This window comes from Pleurodeles waltl, chromosome 10, assembly GCF_031143425.1.
Source record: "Pleurodeles waltl isolate 20211129_DDA chromosome 10, aPleWal1.hap1.20221129, whole genome shotgun sequence".
NCBI lineage: Eukaryota > Metazoa > Chordata > Amphibia > Caudata > Salamandridae > Pleurodeles > Pleurodeles waltl.
The window spans coordinates 71478592-71497668 of NC_090449.1; the positions used below are offsets into that span (position 1 = coordinate 71478592).

At 45.5% G+C, this 19077-nt stretch overlaps 1 protein-coding gene across 5 annotated transcripts in view; it reads right to left on the minus strand.

Moving 5' to 3' along the window:
- The window catches only part of E4F1 (E4F transcription factor 1), a 336452-nt gene that overhangs the window by 117283 nt on the left and 200092 nt on the right, over nt 1-19077 (minus strand). For all 5 annotated transcript variants that reach the window (XM_069209720.1, XM_069209718.1, XM_069209721.1 and 2 more), the window contains one exon: nt 11864-12024. In XM_069209720.1, coding sequence (XP_069065821.1) covers nt 11864-12024 — 161 coding nt within the window. The remainder of the gene's footprint in view (nt 1-11863; nt 12025-19077) is intronic.

Here is a 19077-nt window from a genome sequence, read left to right on the forward strand (position 1 = left end):
CAGGGTAGCCATAAGAGTATATGGTCTGGGAGTCTGTTTTACACGAACTCCACAGCACCATAATGGCTACACTGAAAACTGGGAAGTTTGGTATCAAACTTCTCAGCACAATAAATGCACACTGATGCCAGTGTACATTTTATTGTAAAATACACCACAGAGGGCACCTTAGAGGTGCCCCCTGAAACTTAACCGACTATCTGTGTAGGCTGACTAGTTTTAGCAGCCTGCCACAAACCGAGACATGTTGCTGGCCCCATGGGGAGAGTGCCTTTGTCACTCTGAGGCCAGTAACAAAGCCTGCACTGGGTGGAGATGCTAACACCTCTCCCAGGCAGGAATTGTCACACCTGGCGGTGAGCCTCAAAGGCTCACCTCCTTTGTGCCAACCCAGCAGGACACTCCAGCTAGTGGAGTTGCCCGCCCCCTCCGGCCAGGCCCCACTTTTGGCGGCAAGGCCGGAGAAAATAATGAGAAAAACAAGGAGGAGTCACTGGCCAGTCAGGACAGCCCCTAAGGTGTCCTGAGCTGAGGTGACTCTAACTTTTAGAAATCCTCCATCTTGCAGATGGAGGATTCCCCCAATAGGGTTAGGATTGTGACCCCCTCCCCTTGGGAGGAGGCACAAAGAGGGTGTACCCACCCTCAGGGCTAGTAGCCATTGGCTACTAACCCCCCCAGACCTAAACACGCCCTTAAATTTAGTATTTAAGGGCTACCCTGAACCCTAGAAAATTAGATTCCTGCAACAAGAAGAAGGACTGCCCAGCTGAAAACCCCTGCAGCGGAAGACCAGAAGACGACAACTGCCTTGGCTCCAGAAACTCACCGGCCTGTCTCCTGCCTTCCAAAGATCCTGCTCCAGCGACGCCTTCCGAAGGGACCAGCGACCTCGACATCCTCTGAGGACTGCCCCTGCTTCGAAAAGACAAGAAACTCCCGAGGACAGCGGACCTGCTCCAAGAAAAGCTGCAACTTTGTTTCCAGCAGCTTTAAAGAACCCTGCAAGCTCCCCGCAAGAAGCGTGAGACTTGCAACACTGCACCCGGCGACCCCGACTCGGCTGGTGGAGATCCGACACCTCAGGAGGGACCCCAGGACTACTCTGATACTGTGAGTACCAAAACCTGTCCCCCCTGAGCCCCCACAGCGCCGCCTGCAGAGGGAATCCCGAGGCTTCCCCTGACCGCGACTCTTTGAATCTAAAGTCCCGACGCCTGGGAGAGACCCTGCACCCGCAGCCCCCAGGACCTGAAGGACCGGACTTTCACTGGAGAAGTGACCCCCAGGAGTCCCTCTCCCTTGCCCAAGTGGAGGTTTCCCCGAGGAACCCCCCCCTTGCCTGCCTGCAGCGCTGAAGAGATCCCAAGATCTCTCATAGACTAACATTGCGAACCCGACGCTTGTTTCTACACTGCACCCGGCCGCCCCCGCGCCGCTGAGGGTGAAATTTCTGTGTGGACTTGTGTCCCCCCCGGTGCCCTACAAAACCCCCCTGGCCTGCCCTCCGAAGACGCGGGTACTTACCTGCAAGCAGACCGGAACCGGGGCACCCCCTTCTCTCCATTCTAGCCTATGTGTTTTGGGCACCACTTTGAACTCTGCACCTGACCGGCCCTGAGCTGCTGGTGTGGTGACTTTGGGGTTGCTCTGAACCCCCAACGGTGGGCTACCTTGGACCAAGAACTGAACCCTGTAAGTGTCTTACTTACCTGGTAAAACTAATCAAAACTTACCTCCCCTAGGAACTGTGAAAATTGCACTAAGTGTCCACTTTTAAAACAGCTATTTGTCAATAACTTGAAAAGTATACATGCAATTTTGATGATTTGAAGTTCCTAAAGTACTTACCTGCAATACCTTTCGAATGAGATACTACATGTAGAATTTGAACCTGTGGTTCTTAAAATAAACTAAGAAAAGATATTTTTCTATATAAAAACCTATTGGCTGGATTTGTCTCTGAGTGTGTGTACCTCATTTATTGTCTGTGTATGTACAACAAATGCTTAACACTACTCCTTGGATAAGCCTACTGCTCGACCACACTACCACAAAATAGAGCATTAGTATTATCTCTTTTTACCACTATTTTACCTCTAAGGGGAACCCTTGGACTCTGTGCATGCTATTCCTTACTTTGAAATAGCACATACAGAGCCAACTTCCTACACACTTCAGCTCAGGACACCTTAGGGGCTGTCCTGACTGGCCAGTGACTCCTCCTTGTTTTTCTCATTATTTTCTCCGGCCTTGCCGCCAAAAGTGGGGCCTGGCCGGAGGGGGCGGGCAACTCCACTAGCTGGAGTGTCCTGCTGGGTTGGCACAAAGGAGGTGAGCCTTTGAGGCTCACCGCCAGGTGTGACAATTCCTGCCTGGGAGAGGTGTTAGCATCTCCACCCAGTGCAGGCTTTGTTACTGGCCTCAGAGTGACAAAGGCACTCTCCCCATGGGGCCAGCAACATGTCTCGGTTTGTGGCAGGCTGCTAAAACTAGTCAGCCTACACAGATAGTCGGTTAAGTTTCAGGGGGCACCTCTAAGGTGCCCTCTGTGGTGTATTTTACAATAAAATGTACACTGGCATCAGTGTGCATTTATTGTGCTGAGAAGTTTGACACCAAACTTCCCAGTTTTCAGTGTAGCCATTATGGTGCTGTGGAGTTCGTGTTTGACAGACTCCCAGACCATATACTCTAATGGCTACCCTGCACTTACAATGTCTAAGGTTTTGTTTAGACACTGTAGGGGTACCATGCTCATGCACTGGTACCCTCACCTATGGTATAGTGCACCCTGCCTTAGGGCTGTAAGGCCTGCTAGAGGGGTGTCTTACCTATACTGCATAGGCAGTGAGAGGCTGGCATGGCACCCTGAGGGGAGTGCCATGTCGACTTACTCGTTTTGTCCTCACTAGCACACACAAGCTGGCAAGCAGTGTGTCTGTGCTGAGTGAGAGGTCTCCAGGGTGGCATAAGACATGCTGCAGCCCTTAGAGACCTTCCTTGGCATCAGGGCCCTTGGTACTAGAAGTACCAGTTACAAGGGACTTATCTGGATGCCAGGGTCTGCCAATTGTGGATACAAAAGTACAGGTTAGGGAAAGAACACTGGTGCTGGGGCCTGGTTAGCAGGCCTCAGCACACTTTCACTTGTAAACATAGCATCAGCAAAGGCAAAAAGTCAGGGGGCAACCATGCCAAGGAGGCATTTCCTTACAATAGAGCATTAGTATTATCTCTTTTTGCCACTATCTTACCTCTAAGGGGAACCCTTGGACTCTGTGCATACTATTCCTTACTTTGAAATAGTGCATACAGAGCCAACTTCCTACACTCAATAATAACGCCAGTGGCTTACACCGAATGTAAACCTCTTTTCTGATGCAACCTCTAGATTCCTGTCAAGTTCAATGTAAATTTGCCAAGCAATTTCTGGGCAATCAAAGTAAACATTAATATGGAGATTTCACATCAAAAATTGGTTTCTCCTTTGATGTACTTGAACAGAGATAGTATCTGCTAGATTAGTTAAACATGTTATAAGTTAATCAAACCAAAGCCAACATTTCTATATATAGAAAATGTCACTTACCCAGTGTACATCTGTACGTGGCATCAGTCGCTGAAGATTCACATGTTGTGCATAGCCCGCCATCTGGTGTTGGGTCGGAGTGTTACAAGTTGTTTTTCTTCGAAGAAGTCTTTCGAGTCACGGGACCGAGGGACTCCTCCTCTTTGTCTCCATTGCGCATGGGCGTCGACTCCATCTTCGATTGTTTTCCCCGCAGAGGGTGAGGTAGGAGTTGTTTGTTAGTAATAATGCCCATGCAATGGAGTGAATAAGTATGTACCTATTTAAGATTTAATATATTTACAAATGTACAAAGTTGAAGCTAACTTCCAAACGGCTACAGGCTCCCGGGGAGGTGGGTGGGCACATGTGAATCTTCAGCGACTGATGCCACGAACAGATGTACACTGGGTAAGTGACATTTTCAGTTCGATGGCATCTGTCGCTGTAGATACACATGTTGTGCATAGACTAGTAAGCAGTTATCTCCCCAAAAGCGGTGGCTCAGCCTGTAGGAGTGGAAGTAGTCTGAAATAAGGTTCTTAGTACGGCTTGACCTACTGTGGCTTGTTGTGCGGATAGCACGTCTACACAGTAGTGCTTGGTAAATGTGTGAGGCGTAGACCATGTGGCTGCCTTACATATTTCGTGCATTGGAATATTCCCTAGGAAGGCCATGGTAGCGCCTTTCTTTCTGGTTGAGTGTGCCCTTGGTGTAATGGGCAGTTGTCTTTTTGCTTTAAGGTAGCAGATTTGGATGCACTTAACTATCCATCTGGCTATACCCGGTTTCGATATTGGGTTTCCTGCGTGAGGTTTTTGAAATGCAATAAACAGTTGTTTAGTTTTTCTGATGTTTTTAGTTCTGTCGATGTAGTACATTAGTGCCCTTTTGACGTCTAATGTATGTAGTGCCCTTTCAGCTATGGAATCTGGCTGTGGGAAGAACACTGGTAGCTCTACCGTTTGATTTAGGTGGAACGGTGAAATAACCTTTGGCAAAAATTTAGGATTGGTCCTTAGGACTACTTTATTTTTGTGTAGTTGGATAAAAGGTTTTTGTATTGTAAACGCCTGAATTTCACTTACTCTTCTTAGAGATGTGATGGCGATGAGAAATGCAACTTTCCAGGTTAGGAATTGTATTTCGCAAGAATGCATAGGTTCAAAGGGTGGACCCATGAGTCTTGTTAAGACGATGTTGAGGTTCCATGAAGGAACGGGTGGTGTTCTTGGTGGTATAATTCTTTTGAGGCCTTCCATAAACGCTTTAATGACAGGTATCCTAAATAGTGAAGTTGAATGGGTAATCTGCAGGTATGCAGATATTGCTGCGAGGTGTATTTTAATGGAAGAGAAGGCCAGGTTTGATTTTTGTAAGTGTAGTAAGTAACCCACTACATCCTTTGGAGATGCGTGTAATGGTTGAATTTGATTATGATGGCAGTAGCAAACAAACCTTTTCCATTTGCTTGCATAGCAGTGTCTAGTGGATGGTCTTCTAGCTTGCTTTATGACTTCCATACATTCTTGTGTGAGGTTTAAGTGTCCGAATTCTAGGATTTCGGGAGCCAGATTGCTAGATTCAGCGATGCTGGGTTTGGATGCCTGATCTGTTTGTGTTGTGTTAACAGATCTGGCCTGTTGGGCAACTTGACGTGGGGTACTACCGATAGGTCTAGCAGTGTTGTGTACCATGGTTGCCTTGCCCATGTTGGTGCTATTAGTAGGAGTTTGAGTTTGTTTTGACTCAATTTGTTTATTAGATATGGAAGGAGAGGGAGAGGGGGAGGGGGAAAAGCGTACGCAAATATCCCTGACCAGTTCATCCATAGGGCATTGCCTTGAGACTGCCTGTGTGGGTATCTGGATGCAAAGTTTTGGCATTTTGCGTTCTCCTTTGTTGCAAATAAGTCTATTTGAGGTGTTCCCCAACGTTTGAAGTGTTTAGAATTTGGGGGTGAATTTCCCATTCGTGGACCTGTTGGTGATCGAGAGAGATTGTCTGCAAGTTGATTCTGGATCCCTGGAATAAACTGTGCTATTAGGCGAATGTGGTTGTGAATTGCCCATTGCCATATGTTTTGTGCCAGAAGGCACAGCTGTGTCGAATGTGTCCCCCCCTGTTTGTTTAGATAATACATTGTTGTCATGTTGTCCGTTTTGACAAGAATGTATTTGTGAGTTATGATTGGTTGAAATGCTTTTAATGCTTGGAAAACTGCTAGTAGTTCGAGGTGATTTATATGCAGCTTTCTTTGATGTACATCCCATTGTCCTTGTATGCTGTGTTGATTGAGGTGTGCTCCCCACCCTGTCATGGAAGCATCTGTTGTTATCACGTATTGTGGCACTGGGTCTTGGAAAGGCCACCCTTTGTTTAAATTTATATTGTTCCACCATAGAAGCGAGAGGTATGTTAGGCGGTCTATTAACAACAGATCTAGGTGACCCTGTGCTTGTGACCATTGTGATGCGAGGCACTGTTGTAAGGGCCTCATGTGTAGTCTTGCGTTCGGGACAATGGCTATGCATGATGACATCATGCCTAGGAGTTGTAATATCATCTTCGCCTGTATTTTTTGTGTCGGATACATGGCTTGTATAACCTTGTAAAAATGTTGAACCCTTTGTGGACTTGGATTGGCTATCCCCTTTGTTGTGTTGATTGTCGCTCCTAAGTATTGCGGTGTTTTGCACGGCCGAATGTGTGATTTTGGATAGTTGATGGAGAAACCGAGTTTGTAGAGGGTTTGTATGACATACTCTGTGTGTTGTGAACATTTTGTTAGGGAGTTGGTCTTGATTAGCCAATCGTCTAGGTAGGGGAACACGTGTATTTGCTGCCTTCTGATATGTGCGGCTACTACTGCTAGGCATTTTGTAAATACTCTTGGTGCGGTCGTTATACCGAACGGCAATACTTTGAATTGGTAATGTATTCCCTTGAATACGAACCTTAGATATTTCCTGTGCGAGTGATGTATCGGTATGTGGAAATACGCGTCCTTTAGGTCTAAGGTTGTCATGTAGTCTTGTTGTTTTAGCAGTGGTAACACGTCTTGTAGCGTGACCATGTGAAAGTGTTCCGATTTGATGTAGATGTTTAGTGTTCTGAGATCTAAGATTGGTCTCAGTGTTTTGTCTTTTTTTGGTATTAGAAAGTACAGTGAGTAGACTCCTGTGTTCCTTTGTGTACGTGGTACAAATTCTATTGCGTCCTTTTGCAGTAATGCCAGAACTTCTAATTCCAGAAGGTCTAAATGCTGTTTTGACATATTTTGTGTTTTTGGTGGGACATTTGGAGGGAGTTGGAGAAATTCTATGCAATAACCATGTTGGATAATTGCTAAGACCCAAGTGTCTGTTGTTATCTCCTCCCAAGCTTTGTAAAATTGGCTTAGTCTTCCCCCCACTGGTGTTGTGTGAAGGGGTTGAGTGACTTGTGAGTCACTGTTTGGTTGTAGGGGTTTTGGGACCTTGAAATTTTCCCCTGTTCCTAGGGAATTGTCCCCCTCTGTACTGGCCCCGAAAGCCTCCCCTTTGGTACTGTCCCTGGTAGGTAGACGGTGTTGATTGTGAGGTGCTGGCTTGTGTGGCTTGACCCCGAAACCCCCCTCTGAAGGTTGTCCTGCGAAATGTGCCAAAAGTGCCTCTGCCCTGCGGGGAATAGAGTGCGCCCATGGCCTTGGCTGTGTCAGTGTCCTTTTTCAATTTCTCAATTGCCGTGTCCACTTCGGGTCCAAACAATTGCTGTTCGTTGAACGGCATATTGAGCACTGCCTGTTGTATCTCTGGTTTAAACCCGGATGTGCGCAACCATGCGTGCCTTCTTATGGTCACCGCGGTATTTATTGTTCTTGCAGCTGTATCCGCTGCATCCATAGAGGAGCGTATTTGGTTATTAGAGATATTTTGCCCCTCCTCAACCACTTGTTTTGCCCGTTTCTGTAAGTCTTTGGGTAGATGCTCGATGAGATGCTGCATCTCGTCCCAATGGGCTCTGTCATATCGCGCTAGGAGCGCCTGAGAGTTCGCGATGCGCCACTGGTTTGCAGCTTGTACAGCAACTCTTTTTCCAGCCGCGTCGAACTTGCGGCTCTTTGTCCGGAGGTGGTGCGTCGCCGGAAGTGTGCGAGTTGGCTCTCTTGCGAGCTGCCCCTACTACAACTGAATCTGGTGGCAGTTGTGATGTGATAAAAGCAGGGTCCGTGGGTGGTGCTTTATATTTTTTCTCCACCCTTGGAGTTATCGCTCTGCTTTCGACAGGTTCTTTAAAGATCTGTTTTGCGTGCCTTAGCATTCCCGGGAGCATAGGCAGGCTTTGATAGGTGCTATGGGTGGAGGAGAGGGAGTTGAAAAGGAAGTCATCCTCGACAGGTTCTGAGTGTAACGACACGTTATGGAACTCTGCTGCCCTAGCTACCACCTGTGTATACGCTGTGCTGTCCTCAGGTGGTGAGGGCTTGGTAGGGTACGACTCAGGACTATTGTCTGATACTGGGGCGTCATACAGGTCCCAAGCATCCTGTCATCTTGGCTCATGGTGGTATGAGCTGGTGAATGTGACGGAGTCTGTGCCGGTGATGTATGAGTTACAGGTGGAGGAGAGGGTGGTGGAGTTACTTTCTTCACCACTTTTGGGTGTGGTGTTTGTTCTTGTGTTTGGCACTCGAGTCTCCTTTTCCTCCTAATTGGGGGAAGAGTGCTGATCTTCCCTGTCCCACTCTGTATGAAGATTCGCTTCTGTGTGTGGTCTACGTCAGTGGTTTGTAACTCTTCTTCAAATCTGTGTTTGCGCATTTGAGAGTACATTGATTGTTCCTCTGAATACGAGCTGGCAGTCGGTTCGGTTGCTGGGAGTTTTGGCACCGAAACTGTGTCTTTGCTTGTTTTCGGCTCCGAGGAGAATTTTCTCTTTTTTGGAATCGAGCCTTCTCGGCGTCGATCATCCTCTGTGCCGCTGTCTCTGCGTCGAGCAGCTTCGGTTCTGCTGTCTCGGCGTCGACCCTTTTCGGCAGCACTTTCTCGGTCCCGAGATTGCTGCATGCCTGTGTCTCGACCCGAGTCGGACGATTTCGGCACCATTTCACCCTTTTTCGGTGCCGATGGACGGTCACCTATTTTATGGGTTGAGCCATGGCCTGTTGGCAGTGCCGTCCCCTGGGCCTTGTCAGTTTTTCCGTGTGGTGTTTGTTTCGACGTCTTACTCACGGTTTGTTCGACGTCGAATTCCTCCGAGTCCGATTCATGGATGGAGAAGGCTTCCTCTTCTCCTTGTTCCTCGAACTCTCGGTGTCCTGTCAGCGTGGACGCCATCTGCAACCTTCTAGCTCTTCGGTCACGGAGCGTCTTTCGGGATCGAAACGCACGACAGGCCTCACACGTTTCTTCCTTGTGCTCGGGCGACAGGCACAAGTTACAGACCAAATGCTGGTCTGTATAGGGATATTTACTGTGGCATTTAGGACAGAATCGGAACGGGGTCCGTTCCATCGGTGTCGATGTTACACGCGGTCGGGCCGACCAGGCCCCGACGGGGGATCGAAGTTACCCCGAAGGGCTACCGGAGCTCTTCACGATTCGGTGTCTATTTTATCTAACCCGATACCGAACGAAACAATACCGACGTAGTTTTCCGAAGTTATGACTATCTTTCCGTCCCGAAACCCGGAGCGAAAAGGAACACGTCCGAAACCGATGGCGGAAAAAAAACAATCGAAGATGGAGTCGACGCCCATGCGCAATGGAAACAAAGAGGAGTCCCCCCTCGGTCTCGTGACTCGAAAAGACTTCTTCGAAGAAAAACAACTTGTAACACTCCGACACAACACCAGACGGCGGACTATGCACAGCATGTGTAACTGCAGCTACACTTGCCACCGAACCTTAGGTTACAGGTGGAAACATTCAGTATTATAAGTTGGAATTAAATAACCACAATGGAGAAATAAAATTCCCTCTAATAAGGTCTGCAGTAAAGATAATCTGAAATAAGAGTTCCAGTAGCTAATTCAGATGAAAAAAACTACTACAAGATTTTGTGCATGGTTCACTTTTCTAACTGATGCCCCATGATGTAGGGCCAGCAGGTGTCCTTTCAAGTATAAAAGCAGCAAGCTAGCCAGTTGGTACTCTTGTTTGGCAGCTTTAACAGTTAACATAACATGTATAGCTGACCATTTTTTTGGGAAAGTAATTTTTTGCCCATCTCTTGGGAGTTGTGAAAATCAGAAGTAGGAAGGTCTGTAATAAGATTACCATGTGTCGTCCTCCAGGAATACCCAATGCCTCACACATCAGCATCATTGTAAAACTGGTTTTCTTCTGTGTTACGTTTTATAAAAGAAGCTGCTTCACCTTATTGGGGTTAAAGATTTTATTTATGGATTTTGTAGAACACAGCTAGCACATCTACCCGTGTACCATGGAACTGAATAGGTTTCTTTCAAGGCCGGCCTTGCAGTGTAGTTTAATTTGGGTAAAAAGCTAGGTATTTAAGGCTTTTCTGAACTTTAATAGATGATGCAGAGATCTGACTGCTGGGCCGATGCTGTTACACAGCTGTGCTGCTGGCATTCTGAAAGACCTGCCCACTATTTTTGGCATTTAAGTGGGGCACTTCAAAATTAGTCTTTCTGGAGAAATGGAAGAGTCTAGGACGGGTAAAGATTTTGCATTTGTTGACTAGGAAATTAGAATAGAGTTGTAGAGGATTTTAAAAATATAAGATGCAGATTTCAAGGTAATGTGTTGTCATAGAAAAGCCCTCGCTCGCAAAGTGAACAGAGACCCATTCTGTCGAGACATCTTCTAAAAGGGAGGTGGCAGGTTATATTGCACATATTTTGCATTTTAAGGAATAATACCTACTGAGAGTTCCTCTAGCGGCCATTACCCCTTGCATGCATGCTAGTAATCAATGTATAGAAGTATACAAAATCTATACATTCAGGAGCCAGGATGCTAGGTTCAAGAAGCTGGGGTTCACAGGAGTGATCTTCCCCTTGTCAAAGTGCAATGACAAGAATGTACAGACCAAATGTATTGGTTAAGAGCAGCGGGTCGTTTGTGCCATGTAGGAGCTATCAGAACTACTGTAATGGAAGAGCTATACACCTATGTAGCCTTCTCAGCTCTTTATATTTCATGAAGTAAAACTACTTAAAATAAAAGTACAACCCCTTCCCTAATTTGCAAAACCTTGCAGGGGCCTTTTCACTGAATTTCCTGAGGAGGAAACATGCAGTGCACCACTGCTGCTCTGCACCACTTTACTGTAGCTGTCTGCAGTGAAATCACCCAGAGAGATCTACCACAGTCAGGACTAGAACGACCCAATCCACCTGCACACAGATGCAATTTTCCCCTTGTAAGGATGGTCTCTAAGTGCATACAGGAAACTGCAGCTACGTCTTTGAATGAGACTGGCCTCTTCCAGAGGTCACGCCTTTAGCGGGTTAAATAGGGTGGGTGGGGGAGGAGGAGAGATGGGCGGAGGGGCACATTGAGCGGTTGTTAGCCTGCATAGATGCTGTTGGGGACAGGCGGATGTTTGTTAAAATAGTTATGTATGGTGGGGATGCTGCTATGTGTTCTTCCTCTCAGTGGTTATTATGGTGTATCTCACTTGTGCGGAAAATTCAATAAATAGAATGCTTTTGTTTAAAAAGTGGTCTGTTACAACCTTTCATGATTTCTCCTCTCTCAGTCCTAAGAAAATGAACTTAAAATATGCCATAGAAGTATATTGTAGTTATCAACACAGCAGAGAAAGAAGAAATAATTCATTTAGAACAGCAAAGCATTGTCAGAGAAAGTATTTTTAATGAGATAAGAAAATTAGCCAATATGCCAAGTCACATGACCAGCACATTAGTTCCTTGTGGCTCTGATGTAAACGTGCATGAACAAGAGTACTTCAGCCTAACATTTCTACCGACTGAAACCACCTTTCAAAACCTTTACATAAGGTACTTAGAATAGAAAAACCAGTACTCAGAGAAAGTTATCCAAACTATCACGATTTCAAAAGGATGATCTAGAATACAGGCCAATTTTAAATAATACCGTCAAAAGAATTTAGTCCGATTCCATCATGTACATCAGTAGCATACCCTTGTTCAGGTCCAATGGTAGGCAAATATAGAAACACTGCCCTCCCTTTGCCACAGCTGCCCATTTTCTGAGAGTGAGCAAAAATGTCAGTTTGCAGAGGTGATCAGCAATTCGCAGACAGAACATGGTTGAAAAGAATAAGAAATGGGTTTGCAAGTCCTTGAAAATTTTTACCTCTATAATGTACTCCTGAGTATCAGCCACAACAGATGAAAACTCCACCAGAACTGTATTAGGATCATCCGAGACGAGTGTTTCTGCCATGCTGTCAGATGACTGATTTTCTTCAGACACCAGAACTTCTTCTGCATCTTTAAGAGCAAGTAGGCAGCCACCTAAGAAAAAATTATGAAGATCATGGACAAATACTTCTACAGTTAAAACACCAATAGATTTAGGCAGGTTTAATTAGAAAAAGTAGATGTACCGGAACCAGATGTCAAGTTGAGTATTCAGCTAATTAAGGCAATAAGTATCCCCTCAAACAATGGTCATCTGATGTGTCAGTTATAGGGTGATACATTTATAAGTCCCATCATCATTGAGGATATATATAAATGGTCTTGTGTAAAGTACATTTGAAGGTCACAGAGCATCAGTAATAGTCTTACACAACTCCTACTCAATGGCATTCAAGTGCTACCAAAAAAGCAGCAAATAATCCGGTAGATTGTGGTTTCAAGGAATTCTACAAAGGATAACTGTGCTCAAGCACAACTGTTGCAAAGTGGTTTCTTCACCAGAGATAGATTTGATATCCCATACTTAGAACAGGCTAAGAAATAGCAAAACATATACAAGAACCAAGAGTTATAATGAAGACGGTGCAAAATCAAAAACTCTTGATCTCATTCACCTGCCCTTTAAGGATAACTGCTCTGAAGAACGTCTATGCCATAATACTTACCAAGCCTATAAATTGATCACCCAGTATCCAAATGTCAGCTGTGGCTGCCTTTACAGAGCAGACTTTACACCTGATCAGTAAAAGTCTGTGGACTTTAGGCAACAGTGCAGAAAACTGTCCTCCTAGCTATGGGTGGCAGGTCTGATTTCAAGACGTTATATATAGCCCCAGTTGACAGCTCATTGGACGTGGTCTCTGCCTTTGTAGCACTATCACGCTATCTTACAATCTAAGGTAAGTTAGAATATTTTTCAAGAGAGGATAGCTGCGGGAAGAAAATTGGAAAAGAAACTACCTGATGAATGTGAATGCCAGAAACTTTTGGACTGGAGAAAAGATGAGTCCTTAATGATACCCGGTTATGATGGAAAAAATAATAAGTTATAAGAGTACACAGAGCCTGACGCTCATTCACCTCCTTGCTGAAACAATGACCACTAAAATAGTGATTTCATTAAAAGTGATAAAATGCAGCAATGTGCAAAGGATGACACACAAAAAGTGAATGACTCATAGGAATAGCGAAAAAGATGCATGGGACAGGCATTTGCAGTATTCACCAACTAGGCCATGATCCAGGAACCAAATTAAGGATATTGGTACCCACTCAGGGGTGGGGGAGGGAATGGGTTCTAACATGATTTTTGCAAGGTATGGATGCCCAGAGACAGAAAATGTGATAGCAAGTCATGACATTGTCTTTTGTTTGATATTAATGGATTATCAACCATAGCAGACAAAAAAAATAATGGTTTTCAATTTCTGATAAATAGCATACAAATTCATCATTATGTGGAAAAATAAATCTAATTCCACCACACTGGTTAAATTAAATATAAATAAAACTATTAAGATTATGAATTGTAACAACACTAGTCCTTAATAATAATAAAACTTAATTGGATTCCTCATACTGATTATATGCCTAACTTTCACTTGCAATTTCAAATAATGTCTTATCTTAAGTAGGCAATGTACGTCATGAGTGAACAAATACAATTTTATCGTTCACATTTGTCGTCATTGTAAGGAAATGCCTCCTTGGCATGGTTACCCCCTGACTTTTTGCCTTTGCTGATGCTAAGTTTTGATTTGAAAGTGTGCTGAGGCCTGCTAACCAGGCCCCAGCACCAGTGTTCTTTCCCTAACCTGTACTTTTGTTGACACAATTGGCACACTCTGGCATCCAGGTAAGTCCCTTGTAACTGGAACCAAGGGCCCCGATGCCAGGGAAGGTCTCTAAGGGCTGCAGCATGTATTATACCACCCTGGGGACCCCTCACTCAGCACAGACACACTGCTTGCCAGCTTGTGTGTGCTGGTGAGGACAAAACGAGTAAGTCGACATGGCAGTCCCCTCAGGGTGCCATGCCAACCTCACACTGCCTATGCAGTATAGATAGGTCACCCCTCTAGCAGGCCTTACAGCCCTAAGGCAGGGTGCACTATACCATAGGTGAGGGCACAAGTGCATGAGCACTGTGCCCCTACAGTGTAAGCAAAACCTTAGACATTGTAAGTGCAGGGTAGCCATAAGAGTATATGGTCTGGGAGTCTGTCATACACGAACTCCACAACACCATAATGGCTACACTGAAAACTGGGAAGTTTGGCATCAAACCTCTCAGCACAATAAATGCACACTGATGCCAGTGTACATTTTATTGTAACATACACCCCAGAGGGCACCTTAGAGGTGCCCCCTGAAACCTTAACCAACTACCCGTGCAGGCTGACTGGTTTTAGCAGCCTGCCACACTCGAGACATGTTGCTGGCCACATGGGGAGTGCCATTGTCACTCTGTGGCTAGTAACAAAGCCTGTACTGGGTGGAGGTGCTTAACACCTCACCCTGCAGGAACTGTAACACCTGGCGTTGAGCCTCAAAGGCTCACCCCCTTTGTTACAGCCCCACAGGGCACTCCAGCTAGTGGAGTTGCCCGCCCCCTCCGGCCACGGCCCCACTTTTGGCGGCAAGGCCGGAGGAGATAATGAGAACAACAAGGAGGAGTCACTGGCCAGTCAGGACAGCCCCTAAGGTGTCCTGAGCTGAGGTGACTCTGACTTTTAGAAATCCTCCATCTTGCAGATGGCGGATTCCCCCAATAGGGATAGGAATGTGACCCCCTCCCCTTGGGAGGAGGCACAAAGAGGGTGTACCCACCCTCAGGGCTAGTAGCCAATGGCTACTAACCCCCAGACCTAAACACGCCCTTAAATTTAGTATTTAAGGGCTCCCCAGAACCTAGGAACTCAGATTCCTGCAACCTAAGAAGAAGAGGACTGCTAAGCTGAAAAACTCTGCAGAGAAGACGGAGACACCAACTGCTTTGGCCCCAGCCCTACCGGCCTGTCTCCCCCCTTCTGACACTGCTCCAGCGACGCTTTCCCCAGGGACCAGCGACCTCTGAATCCTCAGAGGACTGCCCTGCTCTAGAAAGACCAAGAACTCCCGAGGACAGCGGCTCTGTTCATCCAAGACTGCAACTTTGTTTCAAAGGAGCAACTTTAAAACAACCTGCGTTTCCCGCCGGAAGACTTGAGTGAGACTTGCTACTCTGCACCCGATGCCCCCGGCTCGACTTGAGGAGAACAAACACTTCAGGGAGGACTCCCCGGCGACTGCGAGACCGTGAGTAGCCAGAGTTGCCCCCTGAGCCCCCACAGCGACACCTGCAGAGGGAATCCCAAGGCTCCCCCTGACCGCTACTGCCTGTTCCTCAGATCCCAACGCCTGGAAAAGACTCTGCACCCACAGCCCCCAGGACCTGAAGGATCCGGACTCCAGTGCAGGAGTGACCCCAGGAGGCCCTCTCCCTTGCCCAGGTGGTGGCTACCCCGAGGAGCACCCCCCCCCCCCCTTGCCTGCATCGCTGAAGAGACCCCTTGGTCTCCCATTGATTTCTATTGCGAACCCGACGCTTGTTTGCACACTGCACCCGGCCACCCCCGTGCTGCTGAGGGTGTACTTTCTGTGCTAACTTGTGTCCCCCCCCGGTGCCCTACAAAACCCCCCTGGTCTGCCCTCCGAAGACGCGGGTACTTACCTGCTGGCAGACTGGAACCGGGGCACCCCCTTCTCCATTGAAGCCTATGCGTTTTGGGCACCACTTTGACCTCTGCACCTGACCGGCCCTGAGCTGCTGGTGTGGTAACTTTGGGGTTGCTCTGAACCCCCAACGGTGGGCTACCTTGGACCCAAACTTGAACCCCGTAGGTGGTTTATTTACCTGCAAAAACTAACAAACTCTTACTCCCCCCAGGAACTGTTGAAAATTGCACTGTCTAGTTTTAAAATAGCTATATGTGATTTATATGAAAACTGTGTATGCTATTTTGATTATTCAAAGTTCCTAAAGTACCTACCTGCAATACCTTTCATTTGAAGTATTACATGTAAATCTTGAACCTGTGGTTCTTAAAATAAACTAAGAAAATATATTTTTCTATACAAAAACCTATTGGCCTGGAATTGTCTGACTGTGTGTTCCTCATTTATTGCCTGTGTGTACAACAAATGCTTAACACTACTCCTTTGATAAGCCTACTGCTCGACCACACTACCACAAAATAGAGCATTAGTATTATCTCTTTTTGCCACTATCTTACCTCTAAGGGGAACCCTTGGACTCTGTGCATACTATTCCTTACTTTGAAATAGTGCATACAGTGCCAACTTCCTACAACATTTCAGAAACAAATTAGCCATGATTCTGTCATGGAAGCTCAAACACATAATTACACACCAGTGTCATCTGAGCTTATCATTACTGCCTCATAATCCTCATTAGCAGTGTATGCAGCATGCAACGTTCTTCCCCTCCGATTGGCCTTTTGCTGTTCTTAATCAACATCTGATCAAACAAAATCGATTTTTGACTCCTAGTTCCTTCCCGCAAAGCCATGGACATGACAGACACCTCACCAAAGTTTGATCCTCTCCTTTTACTCTTCCAACAAGAACCTTACCATCAATGAGGGCAGATGAATTTCCGGGTATTTCCTCAGCAGGATAACTGTTTTCTGCAAGTACACTGCTAAAACAGCTCTGTCTTTTGCAACAGACTTTCTGGAGTTGCTAAAGGCCATGGTAAGAGTCCTAAGGGATGTGAGAGTACATTGCCATTTGAAGGTTCCGATTCTGTGCTGTCACAATGATTCGACCAAACAGTGCTTAATCTGCTTTCATAATGATAGTTCTGCTGTTGCTGTTCACTGCCTTCTTCTTGGAAATGTTAGTAAAGGTTTTTAGGTTGTTCATTTTCATTGGGTCATGAAACTTCTTAATAGGTGTATTTTTCAAGTCACTCAAGTTTGAAGTCTGTAGAGCACTGTTCATCTATTAGCCTTCAAAATGTCGAATACTATGTCTTGAGATGCCTTTTTTTGACGTGGAGAGACTGAGATCATATGGCCCAACAAATGGGCTTATCCAAATTTGAACCAGACTAATGGCTCTTGTAACAGTATCTTTGTCTTTTTCAATTTGTGGAATATGTTTTTCTACATGAGTAAGATTGAAAATGTCACTTACCCAGTGTACATCTGTTCGTGGCATTAGTCGCTGCAGATTCACATGTTTGGCACAGTCCGCTGCCTGGTGTTGGGCTCGGAGTATTACAAGTTGTTTTTCTTCGAAGAAGTCTTTTTGGTCACGGGACCGAAGGACTCCTCCCTCCTCGGCTCCATTGCGCATGGGCGTCGACTCCATCTTAGATTGTTTTCCCCGAAGGGGGTGAGGATGGAGTTGTTTGGAATAAATAGTGCCCATGCAATGTAGTGAATATGTATGTACGTTAAGAGTTTCTAATAATTATTTACAAATGTTCAGATGTTTAAGATTTATGATCTACTTCTAAACGGCTACAGGCTTCCCGGGGAGGTGGGAGGGTACATGTGAATCTGAAGCGACTAATGCCACGAACAGATGTACACTGGGTAAGTGACATTTTCAGTTCGATGGCATATGTTGCTGCAGATACACATGTTTGGCATAGACTATAAAGCAGTTACCTCCCCTAAAAGCGGTGGTTTAGCCTGTAGGAGTTGAAGTAGTTTGGAATAATGTTCTTAGTACAGCTTGGCCCACTGTACCTTGTTGTGCATTTAGTACGTCTACACAGTAGTGTTTAGTAAACGTATGAGGCGTAGACCAGGTTGCAGCCTTACATATTTCGCTCATAGGAATGTTTCCTAGAAAGGCCATTGTAGCACCTTTCTTTCTGGTTGAGTGTGCCTTTGGTGTAATAGGCAATTCTCTTTTGGCTTTAAGATAGCATGTTTGAATGCATCTGACTATCCATCTAGCAATGCCTTGTTTAGAGATTGGATTTCCTATGTGTGGTTTTTGAAAAGCTATGAACAGTTGTTTTGTTTTCCTGATTAGCTTTGTTCTGTCAATGTAATACATTAGTGCTCTTTTGATGTCTAATGTATGTAGTGCCCTTTCAGCCACAGAATTTGGTTGTGGGAAGAACACTGGCAATTCTACTGTTTGATTTAAATGGAATGGTGAGATTACTTTTGGCAGAAATTTTGGATTTGTTCTTAGAACTATTTTATTGTTGTGTATTTGAATAAATGGTTCTTGTATGGTAAATGCCTGTATTTCACTTACTCTTCTGAGGGATGTGATTGCAATGAGAAATGCGACCTTCCAGGTTAGATATTGCATTTCACAGGAATGCATGGGTTCGAAAGGTGGACCCATGAGTCTTGTTAAGACGATGTTAAGATTCCATGAAGGAACTGGTGGTGTTCTTGGTGGTATAATTCTTTTTAGCCCTTCCATGAATGCTTTAATAACTGGTATTCTAAATAGAGACAATGAATGAGTAGTTTGTAGGTAAGCAGATATTGCTGCGAGGTGTATTTTTATAGATGAAAAAGCGAGATTTGCTTTTTGCAAATGTAGTAAGTATCCTACTATGTCTTTAGTAGAGGCATGTAATGGTTGTATTTGATTGGCATGGCAGTAGTAAACAAATCTTTTCCACTTAGATGCATAGCAGTGTCTAGTGGAAGGTTTTCTAGCTTGTTTTATGACCTCCATGCATTCTTGTGTGAGGTCTAAGTGTCCGAATTCTAGGATTTCAGGAGCCAAATTGCCAGATTCAATGATGCTGGGTTTGGATGCCTGATCTGTTGTTTGTGTTGTGTTAACAGATCTGGCCTGTTGGGTAGTTTGACATGCGGTACTAGTGAAAGGTCTAGTAGAGTTGTATACCAAGGTTGTCTTGCCCATGTGGGTGCTATCAGTATGAGTTTGAGTTGGTTTTGACTCAACTTGTTTACTAGATATGGAAGGAGAGGGAGAGGGGGAAAAGCGTACGCAAATATCCCTGACCAACTCATCCATAGAGCATTGCCTTGTGATTCGCGGTGTGGGTACCTGGATGCGAAGTTTTGGCATTTTGAGTTTTCTTTTGTTGCGAACAAATCTATCTGGGGTGTTCCCCAAATTTGAAAGTACTTGTTCAGA